Source organism: Cydia fagiglandana, chromosome 22, assembly GCF_963556715.1.
Source record: "Cydia fagiglandana chromosome 22, ilCydFagi1.1, whole genome shotgun sequence".
NCBI classification, from domain to species: domain Eukaryota; kingdom Metazoa; phylum Arthropoda; class Insecta; order Lepidoptera; family Tortricidae; genus Cydia; species Cydia fagiglandana.
The window spans coordinates 946797-962253 of NC_085953.1; the positions used below are offsets into that span (position 1 = coordinate 946797).

The 15457-nt window shown below is 37.2% G+C and overlaps 1 protein-coding gene across 1 annotated transcript in view; it reads right to left on the minus strand.

The window, feature by feature from the left end:
- Positions 1–17: 17 nt before the first annotated feature.
- LOC134675648 (serine/threonine-protein kinase WNK1-like) overlaps positions 18–15457 on the minus strand; it is a 68716-nt gene continuing 53276 nt past the window's right edge. The window contains exons 29-33 of the mRNA XM_063533977.1: positions 14526–14586; positions 13709–13804; positions 12988–13193; positions 160–402; positions 18–50 (exon numbers count right to left, since the gene is read on the minus strand). Coding sequence (XP_063390047.1) covers positions 18–50; positions 160–402; positions 12988–13193; positions 13709–13804; positions 14526–14586 — 639 coding nt within the window. The remainder of the gene's footprint in view (positions 51–159; positions 403–12987; positions 13194–13708; positions 13805–14525; positions 14587–15457) is intronic.

The window sequence follows — 15457 nt, forward strand, 5'->3', positions numbered from 1 at the left end:
ACTTGGCCAGCTCCTCACTAGCCGACACGCCGGCGGGCGGCGGCGGGCTGCTGGGCCGGCGCGGCGGCGGCGCGCAGGCGGGGAGGCGGTGCAGCGCGAGCGTGCGCGCCAGCACGGCGGCCGTGAGCGCGCGCGCCGGGTCCAGCACCAGGTAGCTGCGCTCCGTGTCCGACCCCACGTACCATAATCTCCGCTCCTCCACTTGGCCAGCTCCTCACTAGCCGACACGCCGGCGGGCGGCGGCGGGCTGCTGGGCCGGCGCGGCGGCGGCGCGCAGGCGGGGAGGCGGTGCAGCGCGAGCGTGCGCGCCAGCACGGCGGCCGTGAGCGCGCGCGCCGGGTCCAGCACCAGGTAGCTGCGCTCCGTGTCCGACCCCACGCACGCCGCCCCGCTCTCCACCATCTACACCACATATACAGGGTGAAATTTAATTCACTGGCCAAATTGAAACAACCGAAAGAACTCGAAAAAATATTAAACACGTGTTTTTTCTTTTAATACCGCTCAGTACAATTTTTTCGAAATAACTCATCATCAAGTTGTCCTAAAAACCTCGTACGTTATGGTGAACCGACAACTACCCACTACACCCGCTTCTCTCTTATCAGTTAAGGTCATTGACACCCCGCCCCTCCCGCTGTTTGCAATCGCGTCACCAATTATGAACCCTATTGCAGCGAGATTACCTACATAAGTTGCTAATTTTTCCTTTCATATTAACGGGCTTAGAACCGTCAAAATGCAAAGGCAACCCATTTTAAATCTAAAATGTTATTTCTGACTAATGATTATTAAGACTGCATCGAGCAAAATCAGCGAAAAAGGCAGTCACCGTTTAGCCACTAGCGTTCACATCTCTTGATAAAAAAAATTATAATAAATGTCATTATTATCCCAAAGAGTGTGTTTACAACGAATCACCCTTGAAAATCTGAAATCTTTTACAATATAATAAATACACTTATGCAAAGTTGTACCTAAAACGTGATGAACGAGTGTCAGCGTTTAGTAAAATTTGTATAAAAAAATCGATGCTCATGCTATAAAATCGAGTGATTTCGAAAGCCAGATAACTGGACTACAACGAATCAGGCTTTTCCTATTTTTCCTCTTAAAGGCTACAGAGAAATTCAATCGTAAACGTAAACTTTCGTATAATTTCCATACATCCGCCATATCTGTCAAATTCTCCTTCTCCTCAGATGCCCGCTGTGGGCCGTTGGAAGCGGACGCGTTCTTCTTTCTCCCAGTTTGACATTTCGATTTGGCATATATATTGACAGAAATTCATGTCCGTATACGAATGATGATACCAGTGAAAAACTGTGTTCAAAATAAATAGGGTAAATAAATAACGTCACACGGAGATCTAGAGTCATTAAAATTTCGATTTATTTTTATTCACAAGTCATAATACTTAAAAAATATGACAAATTATTTAATAAAATATATGAATACAACCAAATCAGTGTAATTAGCTTCTTCCTAATTCACTTAAAATGAAAAAAGTTTGAAGATTTGTTATTTCTTATTGGAATAAATTTTCATTGTGCTGGTATTCATATTACGTCATTTTAAAAACATATGTGACATAATGTCAATATACTAGATAAACAATTTATCAACAAAATTCTTCACATTTTAGCCTAAATAATATAAAATATTAAAATTTTATTTATGAAGACGAAGCAATATTGTTCACATAATTTCAGCAATAAAATTCTTAGTTTCAACCAGTTTTGTTGCTATTTTAAGAGCTATCATGTGCTTTGAAAGTTAATGCAATGATATATCATCAAGAAATTGAAATCAAGACTCTATCTGCAGTTTCAGCGAGTTTTTGTGGCTATATCATCAGTTGAAAGAACGATACTTAAAGCCAATAGCATCGCAGTGGTCTGGTTTGCGAGTTTGGCCCATTCGTTAGTAAACCAATATAGGCATATTGGTTTACTAACGAATGGGCCAAAATCGTTTCCCAAAGTATCACATCCCAAACTATGTTTCCCAAATTATCATTTCCCAAAAAAATGTTTGGCAAAACAACTTATCGCAAATTTTCAGTTAGCAATAGTCTTTTTTGGCAAGTTATTGTTTAGCAAATAATTACTTGGACAAGTTTCATTTTACCAAATATTATTTAGTCAAATGTATCATTAAGCATAACTTACATGTCCCAAAATATTGCATGGCATACAATTTACATACCAATAAAGTGGAGGCTGCAGAATTTTATTTGTCTAGTATTGAACTGATCATTACATATACATAGTAAAATGTAACGTCAAAAAAAAAACATTCTTACTGCCAAAAATATGTAGTAAATGATCACTAAAATTAAAACTCCATTTTAATGTAAAATGACAACGAAATTTGTTACATCTTGCTATTCTATTAAAACAAATAACACCAAAGTAATCATTGTAACCCAAAAATAGTAAATAACCACCAATATTCAAACCACATTTTAGTTTAAAATGTCATGCAATTTTTTTACATCTCGTTATTCTATTAAATTAATTAATCCACTTCGATGACCTTTTTTAGTACATAGAATTTCGTTTCTGTAAGGACCGCAGTTCTAACCTAACCTAACCCACTTTTCTAATAGCATTTCGATTCTGTGAGGGTGACAGTTCTAACCTAACCTAACCCACTTTTCTGATAGCGGTTCCGCTTTGTGAGGATCGCAGTTCAAACCTAACCCAACCCACCCAAATTACGTAGAATTTAACGTACCTATTATAACATAACAAAAAGTACTTTAAATAGAGATGCCTATTTGTCAAATTTGCGAAGTGACAATTTTGACCAAACATCTTTTTGGAATATAATATTAGACAATAAAAAACGTTTGCTAAATAAGTTTTTGTCCTAATAACATTTGACAAAGTAAAATCATGCCAAATGATAATTTGACCAAATAAATTATATGCGAAGTGTAACTTTGCTAAAGGTTCCTTTGGGAAATGAAACTATTGCGATAAGTTTGTTGGGAAGTGAAATTTGGCGAAATGTATTTGGCCGAAACGAAAGTACACCGCCTATATTGGTCTCATGTGACGATGTTTATATAATTGTATCTATCAAACAACAACGTGCTTTTATTTCATTGATATTCGGTGCAAAACGATAACTCAGTAACGAAATAAAATTATCAGAAATGAATTTGGGTTTTTTCAGTGAACGTTTATATTTATGAAGTCGTTTATGAGGTGTTATGTCTTATCGGCGTGGCTTTGGCCTTTGGACAATTTTGTAATGCTTTGTAATAAGGTAGGTGAGGTATCTAAATCCCTAATTGTAATAACTTTTTTTGAATGAATTACAATTTAATTATTTAAATAAAAAAGTGGTCCACAAACATACACATCCACTTGGTCCGCTAAAATAATTTAAGTGCCCTACAAAATAGGTATATTTAAGATTAACAATCAGTAAACATCATTAATTACGCTCAAATGCTTATGTTTCAGTACAAATTGGGTGAAATATTTCCGACATAAAACCTAAAGGTAAAAGTACAATTTGCTAAGTAAACTGTCAATATATACATTAATTATAATAGATAGACTCTTATAAGTTAGCTTACTGAAGATTTTGAACAACATATAGGTACTAAATAAAATACAATTTGTTTTTCCATGACTCATGTAGGCCGTATTTTACTATAGACCATTTTAAATTTAAGATGAAATTAATTCATGATAAAAGCTAATAAGGCCCGGTAGTATTTTCTGTTATTCTTGAACTTGTACTATGACTAATTGTAAGAAGGCTCACTGTTAGTGCCAGTAACAAGGCCCGGTTCCGAACCAACATGGTATGTTTTTTTTATAAAACGGATTTTTCAAAGGCGCCGGAATATTTTTATAACTATTTTGGTATATTAAGAAACATGAACAAATGAGAAATATATATTGAATTGGTTTGGTAATAATATCCTGATTATTAATAAAACTATTTCAGTTAATATAAAGGTGGGCCTTATATGCCTCACCTGACCTTATTCGTTCACATTTAGATCCTATAACTATATTTGGTCACTTTGGCGGTCACTATCTATTTGATGCCGATTGTACTAACAATTAAAAGTACAGCTCATATGTACTTTTACCTGTACTGAAACTTAAGCATTTGAGCGTAATTAATAATGTTCACTGATTATTAACATTACGTGTTAAAGAACTGTGTCCTCCCGATTTGGGCCATGGTGCGTCCATTAATGAATCGCATACTAACCTCGGAGTAAATATCTATGGAGCGGCCATTAACAGGCGTTCCCCTCTGCAAAAAGATCGCGGCCGCCGGTCAAGGAGGTTATATAAAACTAGTTGCCACACGTCATACGCCATTCAGCAAACGTCAGTCTAAGCGGAATGATAGGAGCCGAAAATGCCGTATTGCAGCGTTTTCTCGTGCAAAATGAGATCGGAAACGTCTAGTCTACAAAAAGAACACGTTTCTTATCATATTTAAGTACTATTACATCTAAATATTATCACATAGTGCATTAACTTTGCGAATAACTAAAAAACATTGTCAATCTGACAGTGATACCAGTGATATGATATTAGATCTAATTTAGGATAATTCTAAAGAAGACTTTCTAAATATTAATTAGGTACGAGTAGAATTTCTAATAGGAAATATTATGCGAAACTCTGCGTAGGAGGCGCGACTACCACAACCCATCACAATCTGGGGGTCCGCCGCGGAACAAGAAAATTTAAATTTCGTTATCTAACCTCTCTATCACTATTGCATATATGAGCGATAAAGAGAAAAGAGAAAATTTACTAGCTTGCTTAGTGCTACACTCTGGCGGCAGAACATTGCAGTAATATGCCCTATTTGCTATGCTTTTTGTTATATAATTTATGTAACACATTATTTTTATATAACACCTTAGTTTCATATCAACCTAATCTATATAATCAAATTAATAGATCTATAAGAATAAAGAAAAGGGGGACGGGGGATCAAAAAGTAGTCGAAAACATCTCGCGCGATTTGTGCACAACTCCTAAATAACGTAAAATTACCGACAGACTATTTTTTGAAAATTAATTTTTCCTTTAGTTTCTACATATAGCTGGTCAAGCAGATCTTGTCAGTAGAAAAAGGCAGCAAATTTGAAAAATGTAGGCGGGAAGGCTTTTTTACTGACAAGATTTGCTTGACCAGCTATATATTTTTATTTAACATGTCAAATATTTTATTAATTTAAGGTATTTACGGCTGTCACTTTCCATAAATAGGCACTTTTAATTTATTACTCTGGTATCACCGTACCAATATTAGTGATGGGACACCATAAAAACCAATATCGGTAAAATCGATATAAACATAATGAATAATATACAGATGGTCATGATGCCTAGCGAACACCAGCCATATCGTACAAACCTCAAGGTGTGATATTCCTAGGCAGATGATGATCTGCCTAGTGACCACCAGCCATATCGTGCTAACTTCAAGGTGTGATATTCCTAAGCAGATCATGAAACGCCGGCATGTCATGATCTGACTAGTGACCACCAGCCATACCGTTCAAACCTCAACATTTAGGCATATCGAATAAGTAGGATGTCCTCAATTTTAGCAAATGATAACCATTGAAATGGCTTGACAGCCTACTTATAGTACGTGTTTGGGTAGCGTATGATTTTAGTACCTACCTAGTACCTACGCATTCTGCTCCAAATGCCACATAGAATGCAGCACTAGCAGTGGCAAAAAATGCAAAAGGCAGATTATTAAATGGCGGCGTTTCATGATATGCCTAGGAATATCTCGATATGCCCGATTTTACGATCTACCGCCGATATATATACTAATTATCCCCTACTCAATATCCCTTAAACGACATCCTATGGCCGCGTTCCATCTCTGTCATCAGATCTGCATGCTCGATAGTATATTGCATTGCTTTCAGAAGTAAACCAACATGTAAAATATTAACTAATGAACTGATAATAAAAAATCATTCTATATCAGCGTGCAAGATTCGCCCTAAATAAATTGACAAACTATTAGAAATAACATCTAAACAATACAAAAATTGAAAGTTAGTAAAATGCTGGTACAAAGACTTGATATTGTATTATTATTATAATTGATAAAAGCAGAAATTAAAATTCATTGTCAATTTTATCGACAATATTATCGACGCGTCCCTCGCACTATCTAGGTTTACTTAGAACTGACGTCATCTCGTTCACGGACAGGGTTGTCTGTGTTTGTTCTTGTACAGTCGACGTCAAAGAGATCTTTACGACTAACGTTACAAAAAATTATTTACACGACTTTATTGTCATAGCATTTAGGTCGTGTAAACATTTTTTTGTTACTTTGGCTGTAAATTTCTCTTTGACGTCGACTGTACTTGTGTGAATATAGTTTTTGCTAGTGTTTGATAATTTTGTCGTGTGCGTGTGTAGCGACGTATGCTAAAAATGCATTAGTGTTGACATTATTTGTGTGCGTTACCTCGTCCCCGGCGCCAAAAACGACAGAATTTTTCAGATAGAAATTAGTGCGCGTCTCTACTCCATAGATATTTACTCCGAGATACTAACCGGATAGAGGTTTACGAGTACATTCACAGAAAAATTATTATAGGCAACCCAATATTAGTGGCTTAATTGCCGTTTAATGATTCTGAATCTGAAGATTCTTCTTGGATACTGTCAAATCTTATAAAATATGTCACCCATTTCTGTTCATGGAGGTTTTATTAGTTGTGTTAGATGCCTTGCATACCGTTATTACGAAATAATGGGCTGATAAGGCCCGGTAGCAACGAGATCGTACCGTATACCAAAAATAAGGGAAGAGGGGAAATGGTCGGCTCCCCGGTCCAATCTATGTTATATTTCTTCATGCTCTTAGCAACTAGGGCAAGTTATATATCATTTTTGTATAATTTAGGGATGAGGAATTCAGTTTTCAAATAATCGTTATAGGTATGTATAACGATTCATACAAATAAACTGATTTTTGCACAATAAATGAATATTATACGTATTTTTTTTACAATCACAGTGTGGTGACTTGTACTAAATAAAAAAATTGTTAAATTTTGCTCATTTATTCTCCATTCTAAAAAGTATCACTTTAAAATAGGCACTCATATATTTTTTACTAATTTACTAATAAGGTATGCCCACCAAATACGCTCATAAGAACGATATATTCTATCGATATAGGCTATGAACTATCTAATGATATACAGGGTGTAATCGTTAAGTGTCATCATCATCATCATCTCAGCCATAAGACGTCCACTGCTGAACATAGGCCTCCCCCTTGGACCTCCATTCGTACCGGTTGGAAGCCACCCGCATCCAGCGTCTTCCGGCGGCTTTAACAAGGTCGTCCGTCCATCTTGTGGGTGGACGTCCTACGCTGCGCTTGCTAGTCCGTGGTCTCCACTCGAGCACTTTTCGACCCTATCGGCCATCTTCCCGTTAAGTGTAGTCAGGCTATAATTCCGTAAATATAACAGATATCAGAAAATTTCGAATTGACATAGAGAGCGCGTAATCCAATGAGTAAAATACATTAATATATTTTTTAATAAAAGCTAAAATATCCCAAACATTAACTTTAAACCCTCCCATACATTTAGTACGACGACTCACCCCTCAAAGAACGTTGGTGTCGTAAGAGATAAAACTGCTTGAGATTCATTATTTGCGATAATAAACTGTAATAAAATAATAAAACTACCGTTTATTTAATTTTTAATTTTCGATCTCAATTTTAACTGTATTAATTTTAATTTTATTTGACATGTAAATTGGCTTTATGAATAAATGAGTATGAGTATGAGTATGAAATAATAAATCCAACATTTATTTTTTAACTACACCGCAAAGTTCATTTAGAAATATTTAAGGGGGCCCGTCAATGTATCGCACAAGAAGGGCGTCATTTCGAGAAACTACTGTAAACAAAAAATGTACTTCCTTAAAAAAGAAATGTTGGATGTATTATATCATAAACGGTAGTTTTATTATTTTATTACAGTTTACTATCGCAAATAATGAATCTCAAGCAGTTTTGTCTCTTACGACACCGACGTTCTTTGAGGAGTGAGTCGTCGTACTAAATGTATGGGAGGGTTTGAAGTTAATGTTTGAGATATTTCTACTTTTATTTAAAAAAAAATATAAATGTAATTTTACTCATTGGGTAATGCACTTTTGATATCAATTTGAAGTTTTCTGATATCTGTTATATTTACGGAATTATAGCCTGGCTACACTTAACGATTACACCCTGTATAAGTTACTTCAGGACGCGTCATGGACCAGCAGAACCCATACTATCCGGGACACAGTTCTTTAATATTATTTTTATATGCATATTTTTTTTGTAGGTGTACCTCCGCGAATAGTATAAAAAATAATGAGAAGAAAAATAAAATGTTTTTTTTTTATAATGAAGTATAAGGACATGATGCAGGTTAAACATATTCATTTTGTAGTCTATTTTATTGTTGTCAAATATAATTTTGTTTGGTTAATCTAACTTGAACGGTTTACAAAATATGACACTTTCAATGATACACTGATGATTTTACATTATCCTGAATAACTCGAAAACAAAAGAAGATCGAGGACTCAGGACTGATATTAAGCATAGAGAGTTCTTAGGACCTGCCAGTACACCACCTGAAAGAATGACCAAATCCGTCGTTGGGGGCACTTCTTGTTCGCTTAGCCTGCTAGACCCTTTCACCCTGTATACTAGTTCAACCATAGAAGATACTACCCTATAGATAAATATATTTAATAATTAATAAAAATATAGCATAACTAAGCTGAATTAAAATTATGTACCTACATACATTAATACAGAACGGGTTCTCCTGATACAGGGATACATATACTTACAAGGAGGACTCAATTCAAATTGTACTGTTTAACACAATAAACAACATTTTTCATAGAAGTGGTATACGCATACCTCCGTGAGGGACAAAACATACGCAATGCGACACTATGATTGGTCGAATTTATTGTTACCCACCATAATCCATACTAAATTTATGGTGAAGAACAAAAATATGTGAGACTCTAATAAACAAGGACAAACAATAATGGCCGCTTTCGCTGCTATTCCTACTGAAAGATACCTACATAAGACTATCCCGTTCTAATTAAAACCAAAATATTACTTTGCTAATCCGCGTAAAAAGATAACGTGCTAGACAATCAGTGCTAACCCGTTATACTTACTTGCGTATTTTTTGCATGCAATTAATTAATTAATTTATGCAATTAATTTAAAATACGCAAGTGGCCCAGTTAAATTAAGGGTTTCACCTCGGAATGAGAGATAATAAGCTGGAAACTCGTATACACCTTCGTTATGACGTGTTAAAGGTCCTCTTAAAAGTCGACGCATAGATCGTGTGCGCGTCAGAAGTTATTCAAGGTCAAATGTCATAAAAATCGGTTTTTCGAGGATATCAAAATTTCTATAGCTCCGATGTTTTTTACATGTAGGTAAGAATTGTAGAGCATACAATTTGCGATAAGTTAGGTATCAAACATTCTTTCATGCCATTAGCCGTTTTCAAGATATACGGCATAGAAGGCACAGCGGCCAGCCAAACTCACTATGACGCAAGGTTAGCTGGTAAACTCTGTGGTCATAAATAGATTTTGAAACAAAAGTTGCCCCTCCTGTGGACGTTAGTTAACAGCTTGTGTGCATATTGTAATGAGTTTAATATAAAAAGGGTACACCTTTACACAGGTTTAATCAGAAAATCGGGGGGCACGGCAGTGCCCCCGCCAAGTCGAGCGCGAAGCAAGCACTGCCGTACCATCCTTTACTGGAACCATTTCGCCGCATTTTCGGGCCCCTATTTGAGAACCTCTGGATAAGACCAGAACGCAGAAATTTTGGTCATCCAGTAAGCTATAATCACATACTTAAAATCCAAAATTTCAAGTCTGTAGGTCATTTAGTTCCGAAGTTAAGCGAAAGCAAAGTTTCGCATTTATGAAACTCACTCATGATCATCAGAATAGAACTAGTACTTCCCATAAACTCAGAGAGCTGAAATTTGGTACAGAGTTAGGGTTTAATGGCCACATAAAGGGAAAACCTAAAAATATTGCAATATCAGTCACGTTTTAAAGATCTAAGAACTGCATAAGTAAGTTTGTAATCCCATATAAATATATGATATTACAAAGTTACTGTTGCAGTTCTTACAAATAGTAGGTAAAGTAAAGGTACACTACGATGTACGATGTGAGTATGAATGAAGATATGTTTAGTTATGATATGTGTATACATAGTATGGGTATGAGTACCCGAAAAGAAGGACTGCCTACAAAAAGAGATGAGATCCCATCAAAAACATTACATGTAAAAAGGTGCAAGTCTCGCAACGCTTTCACTACAAAAAGAAGTGAAATCCCACCAAAAACATTCTGTAAAAAACTAGCCAAGTCTCGATGGAGCTGCTTGTTTATCTCTAAAAAGTAATGAAATCTAGACAAAGTCGTGCCAAGTCTAAGGTTCCTTACTGCGATTTCTTTATTATTATAGTTAATGTTGTGTGACTTGGCCGTTGAAGGGTACACAAGGGTACAAAACCAGGTGCTCCATGACACCATTGCACCAATCTGCCATTGCACCAAAAAGAAGGGTTTGTTTCAGGCTCGCCCATACATAAGTATTATTGAAATACGCAGCTTTATCAAGCCTACAATTGACTGGTTATTGAATCAACGTCTTCCAAGTGGCAATCTTCCATCGTCAATGGGTAGCGGTTCTGGCGACAGATTGGTGCAATGGTGTCATGGAGCACCTGGTTTTGTACCCTTGTGTACCCTTCAACGGCCAAGTCACACAACATTAACTATAATAATAAAGAAATCGCAGTAAGGAACCTTAGACTTGGCACGACTTTGTCTAGATTTCATTACTTTTTAGAGATAAACAAGCAGCTCCATCGAGACTTGGCTAGTTTTTTACAGAATGTTTTTGGTGGGATTATGCTTTATAGCCTTTAGGTAGGTATTTCTACAGGAAAGAGGTAGATTTTAAGTAATGCGTGTGTCATACACGAAACTAGTTCCACAAGCTTTTATTTAACTCCCGATGTTCGTATGTACCTAATTATGAAACTTCGCTACAAAATTCAATTCAAATCAATTAAGCTGATCTGTTGATGGTGACCTTAGATGGCCATAGGAACTCTGTGATAAAATGACTCTATCTCATTGATTGTTACAATCGTCTAGAAGAGTAGTCGATGACCGTGAAACAAAGATCAAAATCCCTACCGTTTGAGGTTCAATTATTTTCGTTTTCAACATCATCTTTATCAATTTATCATCTATTGTCAAATCTGGGTCAAATGCACTTTATTCATCGGGGTCGCTTTGCAATGAAGCCACATTAAAACACAAGCCTGTTTGCCATTGCACTGGCCACAAGCTAAAGATCATTTCAACCCCGATTTTCTGCACCAACAGCGTGGACCACACTCCTTTTTACAATTGCAAAATATGGTATTTAGTAGCTCATCTGGAGCTGGTGCTAATTTTGTTGTTAGTGGCTCCAAGAATTCGTTTTGAAGCATCCAACCCCATTCTTGGGGTTGTAAGTTTGTACATGTACGGTTTATACGCTGATGGGCTGCTGCAGTTATCGGTGGAAGATTTGACAGCTGTACAGGTTTATTAAGCTTTGAATATAAGTGTTTGGTCGAAAAAAATATTTATTATATTTTATTCGAAAAATTTGTATCCGGAGCATATGGGAATAATGCTGGAACTAAAAGGCAAACCAATATCTTCGCAGGTACTTACTACTTACAATAACAATTAGTCCTAATTTTATACTTTCTACAGGACAGACAACTTTTAAAATCTGGATATGATCAATAAAGGGTAATTAAATAACATTGTAGAAGGTATTATTCACCGATATTCACGATTGACCTCATCATAGAGTTTGGCTGGCCGCTGCGCCTTCTATGCCGTATATCTTGAAAACGGCTAATGGCATGAAAGAATGTTTGATACCTAACTTATCGCAAATTGTATGCTCTACAATTCTTACCTACATGTAAAAAACATCGGAGCTATAGAAATGTTGATATCCTCGAAAAACCGATTTTTATGACATTTGACCTTGAATAACTTCTGACGCGCACACGATCTATGCGTCGACTTTTAAGAGGACCTTTAACACGTCATAACGAAGGTATATACGAGTTTCCAGCTTATTATCTCTCATTCCGAGGTTGACCCCCTTTTTAGGCTTAAGATGACTGGCCTAAAGTAAGTATAACGGGTTAGCACTGATTGTCTAGCACGTTATCTTTTACGCGGATTAGCAAAGTAATATTTTGGTTTTAATTAATATGGATTTCCGCAAAGTAACGCCTGATTCTATTCACTACCCCGTTCTGTCAGTTATCCCCACCACTCATGCCCAATCCAATTTAATACTAGATTCATGAGTCAAACACACCAGGCATTCAATGCTGGAATCATCGCGTTTCAAAGATGCGTCGCGTGATTCTCATGAGCTATATTATTGGGAAAACAAAGCAGTGCGACGCGGCGAAGTAACACGAAAAATTTAAGACACAGGCACTTTACCCACGTTCCCACGTCATTCCATCACAGAAATCAAAGCAATTGATCACAATTCATTTATTTCTTCCGCGGTACTTTAACGGCGATGGCACGTTACGTATTATCATGCCGCGATCAGAAAGGGATTAGAAATAACAGATTTCCATACACTTACGTCTAAATCAATATGGATTGACAGCTATCTCAATCCCTTTTTAATTGCGATTCAGTAATACATTAAACCAAGACACCGCGAACACCGGAGTTCGCAAATTGCGGGCGTCATTTTTTGTCACTCTAATTACGCCTTAATTGGAGTAAAAGAGAAAGATGCCCGCAATTTACATTGCGGTGGGCCCTCGGTACGCACCTGCTGACTAGGGTCGATGACGGTGACGACGCTGTCCGCCAGCGCGTCCTCGACGCGCACGGTGCGCGCGCGCACGCCGCCCGTCACCACGTACGTGGCGCTCTCCTCCGCCTCCCCGTCCGGCTCCGCCGCCGTCTCCGAGCACAGCGAGCCCGCGTCGCCCTCCTCCGTGCCCGTAAACGAGCCGCTCGCCAGATTGTCTTTCGCTGGAACAACTGTATTATTCAATTTTTGTGCGTGTTTTTACTTGGTAATACATCAATACTAAAAATTTCAGAGCATTTAATAAGCGATATTCAGTTAAAAATCTAATATTGATATAGTTATGTAAAATAAGATCGCTTTTGTTTATTAATGCACGCGAAATGCACTTATTGATGCGCAAAAGATGTAAATTGCGAGTTGTCTAAAAGTCGCACCCGTAAAATATTTATTTTCACAATACTTTACGTGAACATGTGACAACAAGAGTTTCCTGAATGTTGCTGCCGCAAACCGTGGAAATAAACATATTTTAGCGTAAACTACGGAAACTTAGATACAGTCGCCATCAGATATATCGGAGCGGCGAAGGCGCTCACAAACATCTGAACACGCCTCTATTGTCAGGGCGTTAGAGTGCGTGTTCAGATATTGTGAACACCTTGGCCGCTCCGATGAATCTGATGGGGTACCTAAAGCGTCAGGGTACGAGATAGAGGTACTAAAGCATTAGGCTCACCGTGCTGCAGGATGCGGCACAGCTGGTAGGGCGCGCAGGGCTGCACGCGCGCCACCCTCCCCCTCCCCCACCCCTCCGCCAGCGCGCCGCCGCCGCCTGCGCACACCGGACAAGGACATTACTTCAATATGAACTTCAAAAACATAGTGAGAACTTTATTCCTTCTTAAACCTAATCGCATCAGCAGAAAAGTTAACTACAAAATCCCACGCACGCGATATCACACACGCAATTTTTATATTATATGTATGCATGGTGTAACATGAGTAAACCGAATAATTTTAACAGCGTATTCCTGATCATATTTAGAGACAAAAACGTCCTATCAACTTTTTTGAAATTTGCCTAGTTTCAGAGATATTATTAATAAAAAAAAAAATATTGTTACATAGTGTAAAAGGCCTTTTTGATGATGATGTTGCTGCTATGGGACGTAGTCTAAATATCCTTATTGATAGATGTCAAAAAGTGACAAGTAGCACTTTGCAAAAAGTAGGTTTTACGAAAAAAAAATTTAAATTCGATTTTAAGTGACAAGTTTACCAATAACATTTATTTTTTATGTACAAAATACATTCAAAAAATTGAAAAACCAAAACAATAAAAAAAATTTTTTTTGGCGAAATAGACCTAAACTCATATTAATTTTTTTACTTCTTTTGACCTCAGAAATGCGTGGTTAAAATTATTCGGTTTCCTCATGTTACACCGTGTATAATGTCAAAATTCTTGGGGATTGAGGATTTTGTCATGGCTAAAATATTGAAAAGTTAGGAACCCCAAATTGAGTAGTTTACAAAACAAAAAAATTACTTACCGTCGTAGGCCGCGGCCGCGAGCAGCGAGTGACTGTCGCCGCCGTGCTCAGGGAACACGTCCTGCACACGAAGATTGTTATATAACTAATGTATTATAAACCAGAATATATTATTTACACGTTTCACTAAACAATAGCTGCAGACAAGGTTTAAAAATATGACTCAAATGGATTAATATGTTTGGGTGTAACAATATTGTGATATGTGGTAGACACACAAATACACATGTTACAGATGTCTCAACTTCAAACTCGGGTACTTACTTAAATCCATTCGACCCTCTCAGCAAATCGCTGGTCCAATATAACAGGGTTCTATGTTTCACTTTTATTGAACTGAAATTGGAACATTGTCATAGTGATAGTAAGTCGAATTTCAAATATCTTTAAAATGTAACATAGAACCCTGTAATATTGGGGCAGCGAAATATCTACCCTATTACCTTTTCTTAATACCAAAATAGCATAATCTGACAGATGGCTTTACCAGAGTTTGAAGTAAAGCAACTCAGATGTAGTGCATAATTGTTTTCCATCGTATTTTCTCGGAAACGTTCGTATAAATTTCTCATGCTAGTACAGCGTGGCGTGCACGAGTGTGCGGCGCATCATCATAAACCTCGTTAGATTCGAAGGTCGATTTTAAACTGTAGCCACGCGCGTCAGTTGATGTCTTCGGCGGTTAAAAGGTTAAGTGAAATGAAAATAAATTTTTGGCACAAGCTTTTATCGTCGACTGTACTTTTCTTAGGATAGACAACTAATACTCATCGAGATAATTCTAAAAACCCCTATTACACAATTAGGTTGCGCTGTTTCATCACAGAGTTCCTATGGCCACCTCCTGTCTCCATCATCAGATCAGCTCGATGGTACCATAATATTGCATTGTCATCCGATTTATGCATTCATGCAAAATTTCGGCTCATTCG